Below are 26,746 nucleotides of genomic sequence, written 5' to 3' on the forward strand. Positions count from 1 at the left end.
TGGAAGTTGCTCAATCAGTTTATTGGCCCATTATAGATGTGTGTATTAAGGTGCCCATCCACTAGAAGATATGAAAATGACTGTACGACATTGTAATCGTGCAGTCGTTTGTCAGTCTGTGCCTACACTAAACGAGCAGTCATCTGCAAACATGCTGAACCTGACGTTATTGTCAGGTTGTCCAGCATGTTTGCCCGATGATAGATTTCTAAATGACCAGCGGGAGCGCGCATCGCTGGTGGTTTTAGACATTTTTGCAATCGATTTATGAACGATAACGATATTGTTTTAGTTCAATCGCTCAATTAAATAGTCTAGTGGATGGGCACCTTAAGCAGGGCTGTTTTAACAGCAGGGTGGGCCCTGGGCACAGCAATGCACTGGGGCCCCTACCCACCCGTTCACGGGAAAAAATGTAAATTGTCAATAAAATTAAACCCTCCTGCATGCCCATCAGACCTCCCACACATGCAGAGAGACTCTGTTTGACTGGTCTGAAGCCGGCGGATGAAGTGAAACTGGGACTGAGGTGAGTACTCGTCACCAGGGGAGGGATGTGGTGGGGAAGGTTAGGTCAGAATACAGTGCACTGGTGGCCGGCTTATAAAAATATCACAAATTTACCAGCTGGCCGCAGCTGGGTGGGTTGGCGGGCCCCTACTAGCTTTGGGCCTTTGGGCAACTGCCCAACAAGCCCAATGGAAGAGATGGCCCTGACCTTAAGGCATACTTGCCTACTCTCCCTGATTGTCATAGCAATCTCCCTGACTCCCTGAAGAGTCTAGCAATCTTCCTGAAATAGTAGCAATCTCCCTGAAGAGTCTAGTAATCTTCCCGATTGCACCTTGCCCCCATTATTGAAGCGGTTATGTAAAAGAAAAAACAGAGATATGGACATTCAAATGGTATCATTAGTATAATTTCCCACATTGGTTATAAGGCACAATGATCCCTATGGCTACATGCATTTCTGAAAAGCATCAGTGTGTTTTCATCAATAAGAAGATCTTGCGAACTGCTTTGGGGCTCATTTACATTTGGATATAAGTCAATTCTATGACACGCCTCTCAGATGTAGCAGTACACGCCCACTGAAATGCACGCTCATAGTTGACGTTTTCATAATCTCCCTGAAATGCTTTTTCAAAAGTAGGCAAGTATGGTGTAAGGGAGGGGCTAATCTAGACAAGAAAAAACACAAATGCAGACAGCACACTGCAATGGGCCAGCAGAAGAGACAGACATCCTATTTATCAACAACTTGCAAAGGGCTCAGGGCCTGATTAAGAGTTGGGAATAGAGGGCCTGATTCAGCGCTCGCTCTGAATCAGTGCCCTCCTACCTTAAAAGGGAGTGGCCTCCTGGCCGCTTGCATAGCTGTGGGTGACCACCCACAGCATATGTGAGCGGCCAAAAAGATGGTCGCGATGGTCAAGACTATCCCGACCATCGGGCCTGCGTTAGGGTCTCGTTGTTGCAAGCCCTGGAGTGATTTTGGCTCTCTCAGACGGTAGGCGTTCCCATGGGAACGCCTCCGTCTGGCAACCACGCCCCCGGCACGCACACTAAAGGGGGCGTGCTGTCAGTCACCATTGACAGCACGCCCCCTTTAGTGCAAGACCCATAACGACGGCTTGGCCGTTGCTATTCGGGTCTCGCGCATGTGCACGATGGAGCTCCCTCCGTCGTGCGCATGCGCATTGGGGGAACATCGACCCGCTTGCGAGCGTCCTGCGCTCCCGAGCGGGTCTGAATGACCCCCAGAGTGAGATATCTCTCTCAACTGTGAACCTGAACAAACCATATTTTTTACATGTGAGGTAAATACTGGCTGATTTTGCATGTAGCCCACAAATACTGCACAGCTTTATTATTACTCTATAATTTAGATGTCAGTTTGGAAACACTCCTCCCAAATCTAAATCTCTTTGCACATTTTAAATCTGCTGGTTTCACCAAGATGATCAGTTGAGAGAGATATCTCACTCTATACCCAAGTCTGAATCAGGCCCTCAGTTACATATATTTGCAAATGTACGTAACTGAGTCCTCTTCATTTATTGGACGGATGTCATCTTTGCTGACCCACTGCAGTGTGCTGAAGGAAAATGTGTGTTGTTTTTTTCTAGTCTAGATTAACCCCTTCCTCACATGCACCTTTGATGGGCCAATACATTGATTGAGCAACTTCAATTCTGTGTTTCTTCTGTTCTGAAAGGCATGTATGGGATCAGTAGCTGGAGGGTATGCTGATCTTTGTAGTGCTATATTGGAGGATCCTGGGATGCCTCCAAGTGAGTTGGCTCTCAATTTAGAAACACATGAACTTATGACCCATTTTGGGGCTATTATTATGTAGTGTCCTCTGCATTTAATTTTTATATAGGATACATGTTTGTTTTGCTGACCAATTGCAGTGTGCTGGGGGTATTTGTGTTTTTTTCCCCACTGTCAGTGCAGAATGGTTTTACCCAGATGCAGTTATACCCCTTTTACACCAACCTAAAAATTCCAGGTTGATACGCATCAACCCGGGATTTTTGTCAGTGTAAATGGATCCACCCAGGTCCAAGCACCCGGGGATCCAACACGGGTACTTTACAGGGTTGGCCACGGGTCGTTCTCATGCCACCCTGCAGTGTAAACAACGTGATCCGGGTCACGATGCCCCGGATCGTGCTGACAATCTCCAAGCGTCCACAGCAACGCTGGAAGAGCCAGGTCACTGCAGACCCGGCTCCAGTGTGAACGGTGCTAACTCGGGAATATCCTGAGCCGGCGCCGCAGTGTGAGAGGCAAGTTCCAGGTCTGATCGGATTGGAACCCTGTTGTTTTTTATTTTGCTCCCAACTCTGAAGCAGCCCCTGAATGAAGTAGATTTATTTCCTTCAGCCCTCATTAAGTGCTGAGCAGTCCCTGAGCATATATACTTGTGTCAAAAATATGCTTCATGTGGGCACAATTTTACCTTTGTTTATTTTTATATTGGAGAGTTGTTTAATGGGAATCGGTATGTTAATCCGCCAGATAGGAGTCTGGCGGATGAAATACAGACGCCGGAAGGCCGGATTATGGAGACCCCAACAGGGTAAGTAAGCTATCCCTAACCCCCCTAACCCTAACCCTCTCTTAGGGGTGCCTTACCCTAAGCCCCCCTCCCTGCACCCTAAACCTAACCCTCCCAGGGGGGTGCCTAGTTCTAACCTCCCCCCGGGGTGCCTAACCCTAACCCCCCCTTCCCCTAGCCTAACCCTAACACTCCTGGGGGGTGCCTAACCCTAAATCCTCCCAGGAGACCCTAAACCTAACCCTCCCCCCCACCTGCGTGGCTATCCAATCTTGGCGCCGGGTGTCGGGATTTCGGCATGGGATTAACGATAGGCGTCGGTATTTAGTGGCTTATCATTAGTCCCATGTCAGGATTTCACTGTCGGGAAGCCGGCGGTCGGCATATTGACCGCTGGCTTCCTGACTACATACTGTTTAATATTGGGAATCTCTTTTTCACAGTCTTGAGAAGCCCTCATCCAGAAAATCTATTTTCAAACCTTAAGAACTCAGGGCCTGATTCAGACCCACTCGCGAGCGGCTGTCCACTCGCAAGTGGGTCGATGTTCTGGACTGAGCATGCGCACGACGGAGGGAGCTCCGTCGTGCGCATGCGCCAGACGCGACGAGCGAAGGAAAGTCCTTCGCTCGTTGTGTCTGATCAAAGGGGGCGTGCTGTCGATGTTGATTGACAGCACGCCCCCTTTGGTAGGCGTGCCTCCCTGACGGGGGCGTTCCCACGGGAACGCCTCCCGTCAGGAGCCGGCCCACTGACATCACTAGTGATGTCAGTGGGAGTGATTTTGGCTCTGATAGAGCCAAAATCACTCCGGAGCTTGCGGTTGAAAACCTCAACCGCAGGCTCCGGCTCGCAGTTTCGATGGTCGCGATGGTCAAGACCATCGCGGCCATCAAACTGCACGCTCGTATAGCCTGTGGGTGGTGACCCACAGCTATACGAGCGTCCAGGAGGACGCTCCATTCTCTTGGAGGCCAGCCCTCATTCAGAGCGTGCGCTCTGCTCAGAGCATACGGCTCTGAATGAGGGCCTCAGTTCACTTAAATGCTGTTTCTATCATTATCATTACCGAGAATGGTTCCATTTTCATCTGTTCAAACTGTTCATGTCTAATACTTCCCAAAAAGGGTCAAGCTAATATTTACATCTGTGTGTATACGGTAATTAGAGCATGTGATTTAACCAAACAAACATTGTTGAATTGTTTAAAGGAAAATTATTAAATTAAACTATGAAGGAGGCATGCATAAACACGGGCTAAACTGTGCTTTTACGTCTCCATTCTAATCCAGTAATCTAGTAAAGTAACATTGTAGGAAAAACATTCACATTAATCTCATGTCATGAAAGTGGTTACAAATGTAATTTGTAACACAATTTTTTCTGCCATTTTGGGAATTACATAGCATATTATTTATCTGTTTATTAGCACATCACCATTGTTTTGTTGTGGCACTTCTATATTGGGCAGACACAAGCCCATTGGGTGAATTTGCGGCTATTTCTTAGAACATGTGACTCATTGATTAGTATCCAGTCTTCTTTGTCTTCTTTGTCCAGTCTTCTTTGTGTCTTTTCGATTTTGAATAGTGATTTCTTGTTTGATTTTGCATGCCCATGTCCAAATGGAACACAAAATCGAACTTCAAATCCCCAAAATAATAGACCTGCTTCATGCTGGAATTTTTATCATGAGCAGGTATGAAATACACAGATGCATGCACAGATCAGTGAGATCCGTGCATGCTTCTGTGTGTAAAAATAAAATCGAACATTAGTAAATATACCCCCAGATCAGCATACAAAGGATTATTTACCTGTACTCAGGCATGCTCAAATATGCTAAGGGAATTAACCAAATGATAATCTTAAAATTCCTGCCTATATGATTTTTTTTACAGTATGTGGCATGAATTAGAGGTGCCGCCACGTATAGCCAATCAGCTCTCTACTTTTTAAGCACATTGCAATCCAACATAGAACCTGTGGAAGTGCTTCACTAAAACTGCTAAAGGCAGACTGATATCATCCTGTTTGCTATATATGGTAGCTGTATAAATTAAAAAGGAGTTGATCAAGTTTACTTATCTCAAGTTCTCACCATATGTAGTATAGCATAAAGTATGGCAAACAAAGATCAATATATTACACCATACGTAACAATATAATAAATATTTATCATAATAGTCTAATAATCAACTTTGTGCATAGCACTGTGCATTGTATGTAGGACTTTTCATCCAATAAGGCAAATAAAGACTTGTTGGAATATGTGTATATATGTATAGTTACAAACCAGCGGATGCCCTGAGTAAATGACCAGCCCAGTACTTAGCCAGTGGGGTGGTTTGTTCTGCAGCAATGTGAAATGTACAGCTATACTCACAATTATGTATACACAGATTTATCACATGGAGTTGAGTATACAGGTCACAAGCCGGTGACTGTATGCGGGTAGTGGTGCAGGATGCAAGCGGTACTAGCATCTCTAGTGTAAATCACCAGTTATACTTGTCCATCTTCCACTGTGACACTCTAACTCAAAATGGTGCCCCGAATGCACAGAAGGTCAGCAGCCATCTTGTTTAGGGACTTGAAGCCTCCCTGTAGGACCCAATATGGAGTATATGTAGTAGAGTTCTCAGCTTCAACAACACCCTCATCTCAGCTGTTACAATCCTGACCCCCAAGTTTATTGCCAAACCCCTCTGCCAATGCTCCAGTCGCAATTCAAGCTCTGCAATTTTAGATTTCAGGAAGGAGGACAGGGTAACCGGATAGCATAAGAGCTGTAGGAACAGTAGTGTGACAGGAAGTATTGTCCATCTTCAGTCATGGTACTCGTAAAACAGTGGCCAGGCTGTGTGTTGGTGGGGGATGGAGGCTGATTTTTATAAATGGGCAGAACACTAATTATCACTGTATTTTCCCTGTCCTCTCTGCCATTTGCCCCCCCCTCATGTCCTCTCTGCCGTCCATATCCCTCCTCCTGTCCTCTCTGCCATTTACCCCCCCATCTTCCCCCTTCTGTCCTCCCTGCCATCCATCTCCATCCTCTCTGCCATCCATCTCCCTCTCATGTCCTCTCTGCCATTTGCCCCCCATGCCCTCTCTGCCATCCATCTCCCTCCTCCTGTCCTCTCTGCCATCCATCTCCCCCCTCCTGTCCTCTCTGCCATTTACCCCCATGTCCTTTCTTCCATCCACCCCCTGTCCTCTTCACCATCCATCTCCCCCTCCTGTCCTCCCTGCCATCCATCTCCCCCTCCTGTCCTCCCTGCCATCCATCTCCCCCCCTGTCCTCCCTGACATCCATCTCCCCCCTCCTGTCCTCCCTGACATCCATCTCCCCCTCCTGTCCTCCCTGTCATTCATCTCCCCCCTCCTGTCCTCCCTGTCATTCATCTTCCCCCTCCTGTCCTCCCTGTCATTCATCTTCCCCCTCCTGACCTCCCTGTCATTCATCTTCCCCCTCCTGTCCTCCCTGTCATTCATCTTCTCCCTCCTGTCCTCCCTGTCATTCATCTTCCCCCTCCTGTCCTCCCTGTCATTCATCTCCCCCCTCCTGTCCTCCCTGACATTCATCTCCCCTCTCCTGTCCTCCCTGCCATCCATCCCCCCCCCTCCTGTCCTCCCTGCCATCCATCTCCCCCTCCTGTCCTCTCTGCATCCATCTCCCCCCTCCTGTCCTCCCTGTCATTCATCTCCCCCCTCCTGTCCTCCCTGTCATTCATCTCCCCCCTCCTGTCCTCTCTGCATCCATCTCCCTCCTCCTGTCCTCTCTGCCATTTGCCCCCCCCAACATGTCCTCTCTGTCATCCATCTCCCTCGTCCTGTCCTCTCTGCCATTTACCCCCCCATGTCCTTTCTGCCATCCATCTCCATCCTCTCTGCCATCCATCTCCCCCCTCCTGTCCTCTCTGCCATCCATCACCTGCCTCTGTGCCAGCCATCTCTCTCCTCCTGTCCTCTGTGCCATCATCTCCCCTCTGCTGTCCTCCATGCTATCCTTCTACCCTCTGTGCCACCTGATATCCTTTCCACATTGCTGTTCTTCTATCTCCTTCCCTCCTGCTATCCTCCGCCTCCCTCCCCTTTCACTTTCCTTAGTCACAAAGCAATGGTCAGAAGAGGCTTCTTTTGCCAGCAGGTGCATTGTTTGGTCTTCCAGGCCCAACTGCAGTAGAAGAGCTGGAGTTCCATGATGTAGCTGCTCTCAGTCACTGATTGGCTGGGAGCGTGCAGCGCAGTGATGATGTCACCTCAGTCATCAGTGGCAGAGCAACTGCATCATGGGACTCCATCTATTCTACAAGCAGCTGGGAGAGCCTGAGAAAACTGGATAATGCAACCAGAACCGAGAATGTTAGTATTATCCCACTGCCCTTGGCCCAATCCACAGTGTGTTTTGAATCCCCAAACACCAGGGATTTAATGATTATAATCGCGGGTATTTTTGGGACTAAAGTATTCAAGATCCGGGGATTGGTATCCCTACTTATTGTGTACACATTTTACTTGTGGAAAGTATGCATTTTTATTCCGTACGTATGCACCAGAAATTGCGTCTGCGTCAGTCTCAAGCTCACAAACTTGAGACTGACACAGACATGTATGCAGACATATATATAAGCAAAAGATATGGAGAATCGGAACTCTCTTTTTTGGGGGGCACTCGTTTGTTATATTAAAAAACTTAACTTTTATTAATCCATCTAAAATACGCAAATATTCAAACCAACATATAAGAAAGTAACAATAGAGCTCAATATTATCTTAATAAGAAGCAACAAAAATATTATTATTATTATTATTATTATTATTAGCAATATGATTTAATTATAGAAATGCAAATACTTCCATTGTGTAGCAGCGAACACAGGGCCTGATTCAGACCCGCTCGACAGCGCTATTCGCTCGCAAGTGGGTCGATGGTGGGGCACTGCGCACGTGCGGCGTGCGCAAGCCCCAGAGCGAGTGAGAAATTAATTTGCACTTGTGATGTCAGTAGTGAGCTTCCTGCTCTAATAGAGCAGGAAGCTCACTGGGGCTTGCGGGAACGAGACCCTACCACAAGGTCGCGACCATCACCTGGCTGCTCGCGAAAACTGTGGGTGGTTACCCACAGCTTAGCGAGCGGCCAGGAGGCCGGTTTTTAAAAAAAAAAAAGCGCCCGCCCTGATTCAGAGCGAGCGCTTGCTTTTTGTGAGCGGCTCTGAATCAGGCCCACAGTCTCAGAAAATATTACAGAAATCTACGCAGAGTTTCACAATTTGTTTGTAAATCACTATATGGTGTCTGATCTGCTGATACCTCTCTATATTTGCTTATGTTATTAGTTACATAGAGATTGAGTACAATTGATCAGACATTAATCAGAATACAGTTGCAGGTTCCTTATAATAATCTGAGGTATACAAAAAGTCATCACAATTTGCCAAATAAATAAATGTCAGAACCTCAGATACCATGAGTATTTAAATCACTGAGTAATTAATTCAGTACATACATCACATGCTTGCCGACATTTAGCTCCCTCCTTCCGGGAGGGAGCTGTCGGGCTTACAGGGCTGGGGGCGTGACGCGGCCAAAGGGGGCGGGGCCCGGCACATGACGCAGCATTGGGGGTGGAGCAAGGGCGTGGCAGCACGATCGCGTCATCGTGGCTCCGCCCCCTCTTCACAATGCCGTGATTAAATCGCGACACCGGCCCTCCTGCTGCCGTTGTTTGTGATTTAAAAGTGCGGGGGGGTGCGAGCACATTGCCGGGGGTCGGGAGGATTGCCTGCCTTCCCGGGAGGTCGGGAGCGGCACCCGATTTTCGGGAGGCTCCCGACCAAATCGGGAGGGTAGGCAAGTATGATACATCAAGATCAGTGGAAGAAAAAAAAATTAGATAGAGATAGAAGAGAGAAAAAACTATTATTTGAAAGATAACAGATCCCTCTCTGGCATGCTCTGGTGCAGCTGCTGCTCCCTGTGTGCAAAGCATTAATACAGGGAGTGGGTGTACCCCATAGTCAGCTCCGGAACGTGAATAAGTATAAGAGTATCTGCTTTTGGACTCATATGATGGACCTTGTTATAACAGTGCAAGGACCTCCAATACAAGTGGTGCAATGAGAGTACCCAGAGTATTAGGGAGAGGTTGAAAAAAGTAATAGTAAATAATGGTTAAGAAAAAATTGTGCACCTTATCACAGTACTACAAGCTGCCGCTTCCCCATATGCAGATTAGCCTTGGTGGAGAGTAAGCGGTGTAGCGCTGGTAGTGACATAGGAATATAGACTGGTATCATGAAGTATGTGTATCCTAAGGTGGTGGAGGGACACAGAGTCCACTGAAAAAGATGAAAAAGTATACTGTACCTGCTACTGTATCGTTAGGTACAGAGAACCGTGAGTACATGAATATGGCCCCGGTATCCTTGTTCCCCTCGGCTGTGCTTGTGCTGTGCTGCCGCCCTCTCAGGGAAAACCCGCTCGTGCACAGTGGGTCCCTGCTGCAGACGTCCATTTTTGTATACCTCAGATTATTATAAGGAACCTGCACCTGTATTCTGATTGATGTCTGATCAATTGTACTCAATCTCTATGTAACTAATAACATAAGCAAATATAGAGAGGTATCTGCAGATCAGACACTATATAGGGGTTTATGTATCAAGCAGTGAAAAGTGTGGAGAAGTGAACCAGTGAAGTTGCCAATAGCAACCAATCAGCTCCTACCTATTATTTTATAGACTGTACTTGATAAATGCTACTTCATAGCTGATTGGTTGCTATAGGCAACTTCTTCACTGGTTCACTTCTCCACACTTTTCACTGCTTGATAAATAGACACCATATAGTGATTTACAAACAAATAGTGAAACTCGGCGTAGATTTCTGTAATATTTTTTGAAACTGTGGGCCTGATTCAGAGCCTCGCTTGCTGTGAATCAGGGCCGTCCCTCTCTTTTTTTAGAGCAGCCTCCTGGCCGCTCGCATAGCTGTGGGTGACCACCCACAGCTATAGCGAGCGGCCAAAAGGATGGTCGTGATGGTCAAGACCATCGCGACCATCGGGCTTGCGACGAGACCCTGTGGTAGGGTCTCGTCTGCCGCAATCCCTGGAGTGCTTTTATCTCTATCACAAGTGATGTCAGTGGGGCCGGCCCCAGACGGTAGGCGTTCCCATGGGAACGCCTCCGTCTGACCAGCCACACCCCCAGCACGCCCACCAAAGGGGGCGTGCTGTCACTCACCATCGACAGCACGCCCCCTTTGTAGCGAGACCCATAGCGACGGCTTGCCCACGGCTATCCGGGTCTTGCGCACTGGCCCAACATCGACCCGCTTGCGAGCACTCAGCGCTCGCGAGCGGGTCTGAATCAGGCCCTGTGTTCGCTGCTACAAAATGGAAGTATTTGCACTTCTATAATTAAATCATATTGCTATTAATAATATTTTCATTGCTTCTTATTAAAGATACTGTAATATTGAGCTCTATTGTTGCTTTTACTATTATATGTTGGTTTGAATATTTGCATATTTTAGATGGATTAATAAAAGTTTTAATATAACAAACGGGTGCCTCCCAACAAGAGAGTTCCCTTTCTCCATATCTTTTGCTCTGTCTAATACTATACTCTAAGGGGTGCACCTCCACATTTGTGATTTTTGGTGATAATTGTACACCAGAAGACTCATTTTGAATAGTGGGTAATCTACTGTACAATTAAATTCATGTCATCATTGCGTTATTTAAATAGTCTTACCAGTGCTTAGGTTTTCCCATGTTCCCCTTCTTCCCTGGTGATTACTATTATAGTATATATATATCTGCCAGGAGGTGTAGCTGTTGTGTGCACTGAGGGGCTGTGCAATGAGGATGATGACAGTCAACTCAACAACACTAATTAGCTTCTTCTGAATGTGTTTCTGGATTTATCTTTCCATTCACTAGAGTGGCTGCTATATCATATATGCTGTACAAAGGTCTGACAATCTATTCCTATTCGTTAATTAATATTTCCATTTGGACTGTGGCAGCACTTTGAAAGGGGAAAACTGAATGTAATTTATACACCGCAGATCCACTTCATACACTATTATTGTCCCATAAAAAACACATGAGCTGATTCAGACCCGGTCGCTAGGAAGCATTCGCTCATAGCTGCCGATGGTTCACATTCTGCGCATGCATTGCAGTGCGCATGCGCAAACTAGTAGAAGTGATCGGGAAGCGTACGCTCACTGAGCATAGACAGCCCAGCTGAATGAGTGACAGGAGAGGCCATTTGTGTGTGGTAACAAGGGTAGGCCACTAGACACGGGGAGTGGAGGTGTGAACACAGGCATGCCTGAGCGTCTTAATGCCGTATCAGAGGCTGCATAATTAACAGGCAGCGTCATAGTGCACGTCACCTGGCTGAATTTGACACTAAAGTGCTCGCAGTGCTTGCAGTAGGGTATAGTCAACCTCAACCACCTGAAGCTTTTTTGGCATGGGGAAGCAACATTTATAATTACACCACTGATTTAAGGCAGCGACACACAGAACGGCAGTAACACTAAGCTTAAAAGCACTGATGGCCACATCTTCTACTAATGCCAGGTTAAGTTACTCACCACTTAAATAGTTATTAGCCAACATGATATTGGCAATATCACCTCCTGTTACATACCGCACTACACTTTACACTATATGTCCTAGAGATTGATATATCTTGTTGCTGTAACCACTGGGTCCTGGAACCAGGAGTGAGTGCGACCACTCAGTCAGACGAGCCAGGCATGCTGAGGCGCTTTGTAATTCCTCCCAAGTCCCTCCATGTCCGGTTGTAGACTGTCCCACTCTCTCACTGAGTCGGCCTGCGCATGTGCAAACCGCCTCTCAGGGCAATTCTGCGTAAAGAAGCCCATAGGTTTCTATTGGCAACACTATCTATAGATGGTGTTGCCTATCGGACACAGGCTTTGGAAAGTTTCGGAGCTTGGTGAATACCGGCACATCGCAGCCCTATAGAATTCTGTGAGGACTGCAGGACCTGTGGGCTGCAGTGGATATCTCTGATATCCGCTGTGGATCACTTTAATGCATATGGGAATTGTGAACAGCATTTTTGGGGTTAACACATCCCACCCAGAGGCCTGGTCGAGTAGCTCCGCCTCCTGGTACTTTGCTCAACAGGACGTAAGATACAATGTGATGTCATGAGATTGCATCATGCATACTGGGGAGACTGGGAGCAGCCAAGAGGAGGCTCTCAGGAGCCGAACGCCATCGCCAAGGTGGGCCTGTGTGCTTTAAATTCCTGGGGTGATTTTTAGTCCCAGTCTGGCCCTGCTGGGGTATAATGTACTGTAGTACAATGCTTATGCCATTTCTGCTCAACCATCACTGCAGTAACAGTGCATTTAAGGTCTTTCCCTAATTTTTTGTGACTTAAATAAACGTTATAAATGGATGGTGAAGAGATATAACCAGTGATCAAACATTAACCTACTATTTAAACAGTATGAACTGTTGCCGCTCTCTATACAGTTTCATATGGAAAATTGAGAAAGTTTTAGCACTTTGATGCACCCATAAAAGTACATGTTACTAAACCCAAACCTCCTAAAATATGTAATGAAGTTTGTCATGCCATCATTACATATTCCTTTCTGCAGCAATATTTTGCAGTACCAGCAGGTGGCAGCAGATACTTCATGATTAAACCAATTCAGCTTTATATGCATTGCTGCAATGATTTGCCACCATACTACTGAGAATAAAGCTGCATACACACGTAAAGATTTTCTGTCTAACCATCCAACTAGTTAATTGGTTGGAATGAAAATCTGGTAAGGTATGAAAGCAAATGACAATCAGCAATTTGCTCCGAAACGCTGGAAAATGGACTAAAACTGTTGTTTGAACAAATTGGTTAGATCAAACATTTAACAAACTTGTCTGACGACCATTTTCATCTGTTTTCTGGCATTTAGGAGCAAATTGCTGATCATCATTTACTCCCATACGTTACCAGATTTTCATTCCAACCAATCAACTAGTTGAATGGTTGGACAGAAAATCTTTACCTGTGTATGCAGCTTAAGGAAGCATCTTACTATTTCATGTACACATACCCATACTTGCCAACTCCCTGAAATAGTGGCAATCTCCCTGTCTCCCTGAAGAGTCTAGCAATTTCCCTGATTGCACCCCCATTATGAAACTGTTATATATTAAAAACAACAGAGATATGTACATTCAAATGGGATCATTAGTATAATTTCCCTACATTGGTTATCAGGCACAAAGATCCCTATAGCTACATACATTTTCTGAAAGGTATCAGTGTGTTTTCATTAACAAGATGATGTTACTGCTTTGGGGCTCATTTACATGTGGATGTAAATCAATTTAATGACACACCTCTCAGATGTAACAGTTCACGTCCACTTTACCGCCGCGCTCATAGGTGCTGCTTTCACAATTTCCCTGAAATGCTTTTTCAAAAGTAAGCAAGTGTGAACATACCTCCCAACATAACCCATTCTAGAAGGGACAAAATACTCTGTTCCTGGACCTCTCTCTTAATATATAGTTGCCATCACCGGTGTTGAACTAGTTAATTGATAAGAAAGGTGCTTCACCACAGGTGATGGCAATCCTAAATTAAGAGGGAAGTCCAGGAACAGAGCATTTTGTCCCTCCTGGAATGGGTCATGTTGTGAGATATGTGTACAGCATATTTTGAAATGTAGACAAATGCATACTAGGTATTAGAATAATAATTAGGTAAAGCAAAGCACACTTAATATAATCCTTTTTCATACATTTTCGGAAGGAAAAAATAGTGTAGCCCCAGCCCAGGCCAGGACAATTTTCTGTACCAGTGTTTCCCAAGCTCATCCCTCAGGGAGCACTAAAGCTCACCATACACCAGACCAACTTTTCCTCCAATCATCCAACTAGTTGGTTGGAATGAAAATCCGGTAATGCATGGGAGCAAATGACAATCAGCCATTTGCTCCCAAACACAGGAAAACAGAAGAAAGCTGTTGTTCAAACATGTTGTTTAAATCAAACAGATGTAACCAACTTGCCAGAACAACCTATTTCATGTTTTCTGCTGTTAGGGAGCAAATTGCTGATTGTCATTTGCTCCCATACATTACCAGATTTTCATTCCAACCAACCAACTAGCTGGATGGTTGGAGGAAAGTTGGTCTGGTGCAAGTTTCCATTTTACCTAGTTGGTGCACAAGTCATACCTGCCAACTCTCCCTGGCAATCAGAGAGACTCCCTAAAATAGTAGCAATCTCCCTGAAGAGTCTACCAATCTCTCTGATTGCACCTTACCCAGATTATGCAGCTGCTATATAAAGGAAAAAACAGAGATATGTATATTCAAATTAGATCATTAGTATAATTTTCCTTCTGCCTACATGCAGGGGCATAGGGAGGGCGGTTCCAATGGAGCGCAAGCTGCAGGTGCCTTAGTTGCCAGAGGGCGCCCTGAGTCGGACTCCGGAAGCAACTGTCAAGTAGCTGACAGCCTGCCGAGTCCGTGTCCAGCCTGCCAGGTGCTGTGATACAGAGCAGCAGCGTCCTGTCCTGCCTTCCTGCTGCTCTAGTGAGAGACTCCATAGTCAGAGGAGCTTGTGCTGAGCCCTGATTGGTGGAGCTCAGCACATCTTCATCTGACCCCAGCTAAGGGTGGGACTACAGTAGCATGTGGACGAGAAGCTGCAGAGATCCACATTAAGGTGAGAGAGGTACCCCAGTTATGTATATCACCCTCCCTGCCTGTATGTGTGTATGTGTAACCCTTCATGCCTGTATGTATGTATGTATGTATGTATGTATGTGAACCTGCCTGTATGTATGTGTGACCCTGCCTGTATGTATGTATTTGTGACCCTGCCTGTCTGCCTATATGTATTTGTGACCCTGCCTGCCTGTATGTATGTATGTGTGACCCTGCCTGTATGTATGTACTGTATTTATGTATGTGTGACACTGCCTGTATGTATGTACATATGTATGTGTGATCCTGCCTGTATGTGTGTATGTATGTATGTATGTATGTGAACCTGCCTGTATGTGTGTGTATGTGTGACCCTGACTGTATGTGTTTGTATGTATGTGTGACCCTGCCTGTATGTATTTGTGACCCTGCCTGTCACTATGTATGTATGTATGCATGACCCTGCCTGTATGTGTGTGTATGTATGTACTGTATTTATGTATGTGTGATCCTGCCTGTATGTATGTGTGACCCTGCCTTGCTGTATGCATGTATGTGTGATCCTGCCTGTATGTGTATGTATGAATGTATGTTACCCTGCCTGCCTGTATGTATGTACATATGTATGTGTGATCCTGCCTGTATGTGTGTGTATGTATGTATGTATGTGTGACCCTGCCTGCCACATGTTTGTATGTATGTGTGACCCTGCCATGTATGTATATATGAATAGTGGTTATATTATATAGCACACTTTTGGGGGGGGGGGGCGCTGTAGCACGCTCGTACTCGGGGCGCCCTGGCCACATGTTGCACGTATGGCTACATGCATTTTCTGAAAAGTATCAGTGTGTTTTCAGCAAAATGTAAATCTTACTAACTGCTTTGGGGCTCATTTACATTTGGATGTAAATCAATCTTATGACACGCCTCACAGATGTAGGTGGAGCTAATTATTTCACTTGTGATTCTGTGAGGATACCTGAATGCACTGTTACCATTGTTCCTGTTTTACATGCAGCACAGAAATAGGTTAGTGTTCCAAAAATCAACTTCATGGGCCATCTGTGCAGATGCTGTATGTAATCATTGTGGGTTTGTCCAGTGACTCAAATGCACCTAGATTTAAAAGTTAAACAGTTTTTGTGCTAATTTTGAGTTAGGTGTAGAGTTTGCAGCCAAGGAAATCATGTTGTAATACAAGAGGTACGACATACTTACTTACCTACTTTTTTCATCTCCTGCACCAAAGAGAAGAAAGGTGGATCATACTGTTAAGTGGAATTGGATTGAGAAAAAAGTATAATTAATGGAGTGTAATGTTAAGAATAAAGGGTTAAGCTTACCTACACACTATACAATTATTGGGCCGATTTGCAAATAATAGGGTGATTGGCCCGATTTATTGTACAGCGTGTATGAACGATCATTTAAGCGTTTCACCGATAAAAAAGTGAGAAAACATCCACAAACGTATTTCTTTCATTATCTGATCTGTTGGTCAAGAAGAAAAATCTCAGCCTGAATTTCCTGATATTGGGCAGTGTGTGCGCATTCCCAATAATCTGCCCATATTTGCTATGTTCTCCTGTCACTATGTCATCATCCTTGTGCCTGGACATATTCAAAATCAGGGTGGTGTGGTGAAAAAAATCAATAGCTTCTATGGAAAAATTGCATAATGTGTAGTACAGATGTCGGGGCTTTCATTTTTCCGAAATATCGTCCTATCCCTCGTCCCGATTAAAAAATCTGACAGTGTGTAGCTATCTTTTGTTAGGTATGAGGGTAAGGGAGTTAATACTGCAATGGAGTTAATTAAGATGAAGGGGTTATTTTGAGGAAGATAGGTGGTTAATGAACATGAATGGAATGAATTAATGTAGAGGTTATTAAAATGGGGATGAGGGAGTTAATGATTGTAAAGTGGTTATTTATATTGGACTGGATTGTAATGATGATGCTGAAGGATTTTTTTTTTAATGAGAATTTAATTAGCCATGAGAGCATGATAAATCTGTCAAAAGTGTGCTCTCCATTATAATTTATAATTATAATAATTTATCACTAAGATGTTATCTGCATTATATGGCTGACACTAGGGTGATCTCTATTTTGCATTACGATTACTACTGTAAGATGTCCTCTGTATATCAGTCACTAGAATGGTATGTTGTACTCTACATATTGTGTATCAGTCTTAAAGTTGCTCTCTTTGTTGTATATTGATCTCTGGGATTCTCTCTTTATTGCGTTCCTGTCCCTGGAATGTTCTTTGTATTGTATATACAGGGGCGCCGAGAAGGGGTGGGGGTACTAATGGCCTGGGCTTGCTGCAGGTGCCCATCAGGAGCCGTAACTAGAATTTTTGGGGCCCTGGGAAAGAAAGAGCCTTAATGCCCCACACACACATTTTTCAAATAGGGACATAAGACAGGCACCCGAAAAAGGGGCATGGCCTCATGGGTAAGGGCAATGACAAATCTGATTTGTTCTGTACAGTGATGAAGGGGTACCAATCCCATTGTGCCACTGTATTCCAGGTGTCACTGCCAAATACAGTGTGAATGCAGTGGCTGCAGTGATAATACACAATAATTGTGCAGTATAACTCCCCAGCTCTTGATGTAGGAGAGCGCTGGTGAAGCTGCACCTGCAGCAAGATTTGTCCATCACAACAGGCATGCACAAGCCTGGAACCGGTAGTGTAAATCACTGACTGAAGGTATGGAAAGAGTGCTACTTGTAGTGTGTATACAGCAAATATCAGCGTCGGGGAGATTCGTGTATGTACCCTGCGCCGGCAGCTGAACTCATCTACAAGGGTACTCAGGTGTTCTGGTAACACCTAGGTTGGGAATCGGTGGCTGTGTTCAGGGCTGCCATCAGAAATTGTAGGACAGATAGCTGTGCGTGTTAAATAAAAGAGGATGTGACTGAAGGTGCTTGGGGAAGTGGCAGAATGTATCGGGAGTTGGCCAGGGAGGAGATGGGGCGGCTAGGAGATGCTGAGTATGAAGGAAGAGGAAGCTACAAGTAAGAATGATTATAAACAAGAAATTGACAGGCCCGAACAGCTCCCCCTGCCCTGTGGTGCCCTGTGCTGTGGCACATGTCGCGCCACCCTAGTTACAGCCCTGCTGCACAGCCAATGCAATATATCTGTAAACAATGTGGTTCACAGATACATCGTGTGTACACATCTGCCGACGGTCGGGGCGATATATCGTTTGTCAGCTGTGCAAATTACATATATCATCCAGTGCGTGCACCCAGCATTAGAATTATTGCAAGTCTGAGTAACTAGATGCAGAACATGAAGAATGCTTTATTGTCCATAAATCTTAATTATTCAGCTCAACTTTGTTGCTTTTTCAAGTGGAAGGAAGCAATAAAGTGCCTGGCACCTGTTTCTGCAGCATTCCAGAAAAATGCAGAAATGATGCAGAACATTCCTAGAGAGTTTCACATTCCACCCTCAGTAGTAGAGGAAAGTGCTGCAGCAACAGGTTCCGCCACACAGGACAGGAAACCAGACAGAAACAGTAACATTGTAACACTGATCTCTGTAATCTGTAAGGTGGAATCTCAGCATAGTTACAGTGATATAAGCTATTATTAATAATAATAATAATAATAATAATATCATTGTTTATTTATATGACGCCACAAGTGTTCCGCAGCGCCTTACAAAGTACATAAACAAGTTGTTGACCAGTGACTTACAGAATAATACAATACAGGACGAGGACATGGATAATATACATAGCTACATTAGCGACGATAACACCCAGATAAGCAACAGAGCATAAGCAACCAAGTGTTAGGTGCCCTAGTGGGGAGTAAGAAGCAGATGAAACTAAAGTAGGGAGAAGCACAAGAGGGTAGAGGGCCCTGTTCATAAGAGCTTACATTCTAAAAGGGAGGGGCAGACAAACAGATGTGACACAGATGGGGTAGACAGGGAGGAAGGAGCATGTAGCAGCGAGTAAAGGCCCCCATACACGGTGAGATTCAAAGTTGGTAAGATCAGTTGTACGATTTCCCTTGAAATTCTTCATAAGATGTGGTCAAATGGTGTACGATTGATCATCAAGATCATAGGATAAGATGCATAGAAGTATTACATCGTACACGATCAGTTGAGATCTCTCTACAAAACCATCTGATCTGCGATCCAATTAGACGACAGCGGGGACGCGCATTGGGGTCGCAGAAGACTCAAAATACAACTATTTGCAAACGATTGGTCTGTCCAACCTGTAGAAACTGCCAAAATAGTGTTAAAAATCGTCCCGTGTATGGCCAGCTTTAGGATGATAGCTGGAAGGCTTTGATGAAGTAGTGGGTCTTGAGAGCCCGTTTGAAGGATTGCTAAATACTGCAGAATCCACGAACACTGGATAAGCTGCTATTCCAATGACCATTATAACAATATTTTTAAATGGAACTTATCATTAAAAGTTGCACATGAAATGACACACAGTATGCTGGGGCTGATGCAGAGTGAGCCAGTTGCAATGGGCATGATCAGAGAGTGAACACACTGACATGTTTATTTAGCATGTAAAATACCTCAGCACTGGGCAGGATGAATTATGGTGGCTGGAAGTTCTCACGTAGGGCCTGATTCTGAGTCAGACATAAGTCCAAATGTGAAGTGATCTCTGCACACTGCGCATACACCGTACCATACATATGCACATAGATGGAGATTGAACGTGTGGACAGATTGCTCCTTTCTTTGATGAATCTCCCTTGGCAGGAAATGGGCGTTGCTGGCCAGTTACTGTGTGGACACACGGAACAGATTGGCCTTGTGAGAGTTATTGGAGTAAAGCCCGATATCTGTGCTCATTTGGAGCATGTGGGTGAAGATAGCACACTTAATTCAAAGGAATATTTTGCAACCAGCATGGAGTAGGTGTAAGTCCAAATACTACAGATGATTATGGCTTTGGGCAAAAAACAAAAAGGCCATCCAGATGAAGACGGCTGGCTAATTGGCATAGATAATTGTATAAGGTGGCAAGCAGGATTCTGCGGCTACAAATGCACTGGCTCAGAATCAGGCCTGTAGAGTAAAGTAGAGGCCCCCATACATCAGCAATTGATTGCAGCAATCGTGCAATTGATTGAAAAAGGGAAAGATTTTTATACACAATCGATTGCAAATTGTACGATTGCTGCAATCAATTGCTGATGTAAGGGGGCCTTTAGACTCCTACATCTGAGAGCTGTACTATTTGCAGATGGTCAGCAGCTGGTGTGCATATTGGATGATGAAGGTTGCTGGTACTAGTGAACAGTTTGTGTGCAAATGCTTTCCTGATTGGTCCTTTCATGGTCACTGAGACACAGATTATGTTTTTGTTTAAGCACATTTGTATTTATTTTTCGTGCATATGCAAAACAGAGAGCTGTTCCTGCTGCATTAGCATTTATAAGCGTTTATTTGTGTCTAATAACGAATGTATTTTGTGTGCATGGAAGTGGAACATAAGGCGGGTATCCACTACTAGATATACAAACGAGAGCACGATTACGACATTGCAATCGTGCTCTCGTTTGTATATCTAGTGATGTGCCTAGACTAAATGTTCACTTGTTCAGTCCAGGCACATCCATCATCCCCACACGTGCTGAACCTGACAGGATCATCAGGTTGACCAGCATGTACGGGCAATGATAGATGTCGGAAGCGACCAGCGGGCACGCGCATTGCTGGTTGCTACCGACCAAAACATGCCCGATGTATGCGCGATTTGCAAGCGATTGCACGATAACAACGTCGTTATCATGCAATCGCTTGCAAAAATCGCCTAGTGGATACCCCCCTATAGTGTCTCTGATGTAAAAATGAAGCATATGCTACAGTTACTGACCAGGACACACAATTCTCCAAGCCCAGTTATTTATACTATATCCCACCTATCAATCTTCTCATTAGCTATTTGCACTCACCAACAAGGAATTAGAAGAATTCTGTTTCCCAAAAGGCTTCAACACACAGGGTGCTTCATAGTTGGATGTATGTTGTTGCATACATTTACCCATTTGTAAACTGCACATATGTAGGTGAATCTACCCAGAATTCCAGGTGTGTAGCTATTGGAGGCCTCTTGTGAAGATACGTGTAGCTGATGATGATAATAATGGCACCTGCAGCACAATCTAGTTACTTCTGATTAGAGATTTAGGAATTGATCCCTCGACCTGATAGTATTTAATTCCTTAGGGTTCTGGCTATATAATATCCCTTTTACACTGGAGCTAAAACCCGGGCTATTGAAGGGTTAACCCGGGCAGCTCCCTGGTGTAAAAGGGAAGAGGGTTGGATCGCCGGGTCGAGTTCATAAACAGCAGGGTTTAACACGGAGCGACAGCTTGGCTGTCGCAGTCCGGGTCTCGCGCATGCGCACGACGGATCTCCCTCCGTCGTACGCATGCGCAGTGGGGAACATCGACACACTTGCGAGCGTACTGCCGCTTGCGAGTGGGTCTGAATGACCCCCTTATTTAGTACCTCAGTCAATTTGATTTAACCATCTGAACTCCGGCATGGATATCCTTAAAACCTGGAATGTAATAGCGGAGTTTAGGAACCTCTGAACTAGACACAAGCACATAGGATGGACATCGACTATAAATTGTTAACAACCAACAATGGTTAACCACCGATGGACGATGGTTTTGCCATCGATGGGGGGGAACCAATTCTCCATCATCTATGGCACAGAGCCTGGCAGTGTTTTTTTTAAATTCTCTTTGGCGCTGAGACACTCAGCATAGCTCCGACCCCCATGTGACCTGCGAAGCCCAGCACCCAACTGTTATTGGTCTGCTACCCCTTGAATAAGAGTGCAGGAATAACCATCAGTGGTCGAAACCATCGATGGTTTTATGCCATCGAAGTTAGCCACTAATGGTACCATTGATGGTGACCATTGATGAGGATGATTAGCAGCACTAGACAGCTGCTTCTGGTTGGCTGATTACAGAATGAGCCCTGTAGCTGAATGTTTAATTCAGTAGTGTGGCTACTATATGATATTAAGTTGCAGACATCTATTTGAATTAATTAATTTCTATTTCCATTTGAACTGCAAAAGGAAAGAGGATTTCTATTGATATTTAAAGATGATAACAACAGTTGGGTGTATTTAACTGAATTGTGTTTGTATTTAGTAGTGATTATTTTCTGATGGTACTTAATGGTATGCAGTGAAACATTTTTCAGCGGTCTTATTTTAATTTTTAGTACTAGTTCCAGAATCAGAAATAAATAAATGAAATCCAGTAGAGAAAGTAGCGTGGTATGCGCCGGTACAAAATTGGTAGCCAGTTTGCCAGACCTGGCCCTAACGCCTTACCACCGCAATTGGCTGCATCGTCAAGTGAGTAACTGTGCACGCCCGCAAGATGGACCCTGGCACTGGGGCAGCTCGTGACTGACTAGGGGCAGCCCAGCAGCGCTAGATTTGCCCCCAGAATGCAGAGAAACTGGGGTTGTCGCATGGACTTTCCTTGTGATGCGTGGTCATGCCTCTTGTGATCTGTGGTCACTCCCATTTTTGCATGCCGTGGGCCCCCTACACCTCCTGCCAATTGGCATCTTTTGGGTGATATATACAAAAAGTTTGTGCTTGCACAGAAGATTACAAAGTCTTCAGGGTATATCATGAACTTTCTAATATATACGCTCAGCAGCAACACTGGGCAAGCTAATCCTTCTCTTGAAAAGAGGAGTGGGCACTGGAGGGAGGATGGGGGCCACATGCTTTGCCAGTAGCCAGCATGGCCCCAAAAGGGGAAGGAAAAGTGTACTGTATTCGGTGTGGCCTCAGACCACCTACTCACAAACCGCCACCACTTTCCTCGCCTACATGGTAATTCTCTTGTCCCATCCAAAAGTTAATAAATCATAGGAGGTAAAAAAAAAAAATTGGCCTTCTGAGAATCTTGCTGGTAAAGCCTGGCTATGCTTGTCATTGAGGGTAGGGGGTAATGCTACAATGGGAACCTCTGTACACAGGGGTAGGGGATAATGTTACAGGGGCATCAACACTGTTGAGTGGGTGAAATGCTATTGAGGGGGTTCAACTGGGGGTCACAGGTTCCAAAATGTATCAGAGGACATCATTTTATTGGGTGGCCCTGTCTGTGAGTGCACCATTGTGCTTACAATAGATCTCAGTGCAGCTATTCAACTTGTTTAATATCCAAAGCTTTTTCCATGTTTATATTTTACCTGCCAGCAAATAGACTTGTACTAAGTTCTATTAGGAGAGAATTAACATACAACAATTAAATTTTTTGCTGACCAGCACTTCTGCCCCATACCTTTCCACCTCTGTACAGCGCCTAGCCACCTCTGCATCATATCTGTACAAAATAAATACATGGAAATGTACTAATTCTACTTAACTTTCCGGTGACCGTAGAACATGTCATTGTACTATGAGTACATATTTCTATATATCAGATTACAAGGGGTAAATTTACTAAAGTGAGAGTTTTTAGAAGTGGAGTTGTTGCCCATAGCAACCAATCAGACTCTAGCTATTATCTTCTTGAAGGTGCTAGGTAAATGTTAAGTAGAATCTGATTGGTTGCTATGGGCATCTCCACTTCTGAAAACTCTCACTTTAGTAAATTTACCCCTTGTAATCTGATAACTATTTACTAAGCCTTGGATGTAGATAAAGTGAACGGAGATAAGGTACTAGCCAATCAGCTCCTAACTGTCATGTCACAGGCTGTGTTTGAAAAATGAAGTTAGGAGCTGGTTGGTTGGCACTTTATCTCCGTCCACTTTATCTCCGTCCACTTTATCTCCATCCATGGCTTAGTAAATAGACCCCTTAATGCCTTATGGGCATCCCGTAACAGTATGGCAGTGGTTGCCAAGCAGTTCCGCAGTTCTATTTCTATTGTATCTTCTTATGAGGGTTAAGAAAGATAATATCATTGATGGGTCCGGATTCAAGATAGTCTCTTGTAGAAGGGCCCTTACTAGAAATGTTATCAACTAACCAAATACATTATATTTTGTGCTGGCCCTAAGCTAATAAAGATCATAATCTGGGGAAAACATCATGCAATGAAAAATATAAAAGTATAGTTCCTTGAAGTAGGTGCTCTGACACTTCATTAGTTCATCAAGAGCAGCTGGCTAGGGACTTGTGGTGAAGCCTTGGTATTTTTGAATGCAGACTGTTATGGGCACATGGGATGGTCTAATTTTCTGTATGAACAGTGAGTTCTGATGTCATCACTTCAGTGTCTTTAAAAATAATGTTTTTTAAATAAATAATGGACCACATACGATAAATTACTCTAATATTAACATTCCTTAGCTTTCTGTGACCTTAGAAATTATATGGCCACAGAACTATTTGGTCACTTCTAATATACATTTAATTTAGAATAGTAAGTACATTATGGGGGACCCAACACATACATACATACATACATACATCATACATACTGTACATAGTAAACAGAATAATAATTGTGACAATTCAAGTGCGCACGGTGCTAAAAAATAATAATCAAATACTTCCCAACTATATTGATGTAGGGATCCCATATATATCTGTTAGTGTCCGGCGATGGTACTCTCGTTTACATGAAAGACATAAACATCATACAAGACATAGTATAATATAGTAAATGACAAATTTATTACAATTTCTCCAAGAAAAATATGAACATAAAAATAGGTGTGTCCTCCATGACACTCCCCACATATATATAAAAACTATTCTGCAGTAGGCAAGATATCCAACTTGAAACATGAAATGTACACACAAGCACATTCACTGCCTCTATTTTCCAATGAAAAAGATGGGGAATTACCAGAAGTCCCTCATATAAGGGCCCGTAGTTATATAGGTGGAGGTTTCCGGATAACCTCTCCCTCAGATCCTTATTAGAAGGTCTCTCAAGTGTAATTTCTCCTGAGTATGTGATCCTGTCACCATGCACCAACACGTTTCTGGAGTTTACACAGTGCACACAGCCTTGAAGAAGGGAGGTAAGGTCCTGAAACGCGTTTGTGCATGGTGACAGGATTATTAGCACCGTGCACACTTGAATTGTCACAATTATTATTCTAATTAATGTGTTCTAGTATCCAAGGGTGATACTATTTTTGACAATTTTATCTGCAGCAAATTGAAAGTGCTAGGCGCCTGTGATCACTTCTTACTACATTTATTGTATCTATACTGTACATAGTGACTGCCTACCACTCATTACTGCTTTCTACTCTAATGTGAATAATTCTTGTTTGTATTTTGTGTAGGGAAGTGATGGTGGAAGACCCACGTTATTCCCAGTCAGAAGTTTTTCATCTGCCAGCTCTCCGCATTTTGGCTCACCTTTGTCTCCTAGACTTTTCGAGCCTGCACCTGGTTACACTGGCACGTCAGCGACAACACCAGAAATACCAGGGAAGAGAATAACTCCTTGGGAAGCAGCATCCAAATCACCCATGGGTTTTGTGGATGATATGTTCATGCCACAAACTATTCATAAGTCAGTGTCTGCCAATGTAGTGTCTGCTGCACGTAGAAAGACTCTACCAGAACCACCAGCAGCCTGGAAGTCCACCTCCAATGTGCCACCTAGTGCTAGATCCTATGCCTATAGAGGCTTATATGAGAGTAAGCCTAGTGGTATTTCAACAGTACCAAAAAATGTAGTGTCTGCACCATCTTTGCAATGTGGTTATCAACTCAGGTATCCCTACTCCAGCTCACACTCTATAACAAATGCTGGTTCTCTTCCTTTGGATACCAGGTCAGAATATTGCATGTCCACAGGGCGTAATGCAAACTTTAATCCTTATCCTAGAGCCTGGAGGAGCTGAATATCAAGTCTAGCTGTTCTGTCATTCTAATGGCTCATGATTTAAAATGATATCCCTAGGTTATGGCTCCATATGGCTTTATAGTGAATCGGAAAGAACCAGATAGCAGGGATCTAAACATACAGAACTATGCTCTGTGTTCTTCAAAGTTTTCATAAAATTGTCTACACAGTATTTTCAAACATTCAACTACTTTATATAGAATTTCACATAATGTGTGAAATATTGTAAATCCTACAAGATGTGCCTATTGTTGCTATCAGTGATTTACACTATTGAAACCAGCTGTTTAATATTTAATTGACTTTAATGGTATAGATCACTGGGCACATGTAGCATCACTATAATCACTGTCTTAACACATCCAATGTACTATTAAATGTTTAGTAGCCGTTAGTAATTGCTGTGATACAGAACTTCTACCTGCTGAGCAAGGAATGCGATTGGATTAAAGTGCATCCCTCTGGGATCAGTTCAGCCAGCTGTTTGACATTATATCTATAAAACAAAGCATTGCACTTTTCACACTAGCAGCATGTCACCCATTATCACATAGGACTTGAGTTAATGCTGTGAAGTAGCATTTCCAGTTTCCAAGATATTGACTTCCCCATATTCTCCAGGAGCAAACTATAATTGTTTGGAGGATTGACAATACATGTGGATTCTGTATTATATATCCCATTCCATTATAGCTTTTAAGAAGGCAAATGTTTATATTAGTTTTTATAAACTGTCAAATAGGCATGTACCCCCCAGGCTGGTAATAACAGAGTCACTTGGCAGAGGATGGGGCACATGAGCAGGGCCGTAGCTACGGTAGTGTGACCAGTGCCATGGCACCGCAGTACAAGGGGCGCTGTTCGGACCTGTCAATTTTCTGTTTATCATCATTCTCACTTGTAGCTTCCTCTTCTTTTATCCCCAGCATCTCCTGGTCTCCCCTATCTCTTCCCTGGCCCTTCCCCATGAGGCCATGTCCCTTTTTTGGGTGTGTTATGTCCCTATTTTAAAAATAGGGGAGCGCCAATGCTCTTTCTGGCACAGGGCACCAAAAAGTCTAGTTACGGCTCTGCACA

General features: G+C 44.3%; 1 protein-coding gene across 1 annotated transcript in view; it reads left to right on the forward strand.

The window, feature by feature from the left end:
• The window catches only part of SYNPO2 (synaptopodin 2), a 272,402-nt gene extending 246,383 nt beyond the window's left edge, over positions 1-26,019 (forward strand). The window contains exon 5 of the mRNA XM_088452249.1: positions 25,101-26,019. Within this exon, the coding sequence (XP_088308375.1) occupies positions 25,101-25,667 (567 nt within the window). The 3' untranslated portion in view covers positions 25,668-26,019. The remainder of the gene's footprint in view (positions 1-25,100) is intronic.
• Positions 26,020-26,746: the final 727 nt, after the last annotated feature.

Source organism: Taudactylus pleione, unplaced genomic scaffold (assembly GCF_031769625.1).
Source record: "Taudactylus pleione unplaced genomic scaffold, aTauple2 ptg000036l, whole genome shotgun sequence".
Classification (NCBI taxonomy): Eukaryota; Metazoa; Chordata; class Amphibia; order Anura; family Myobatrachidae; genus Taudactylus; species Taudactylus pleione.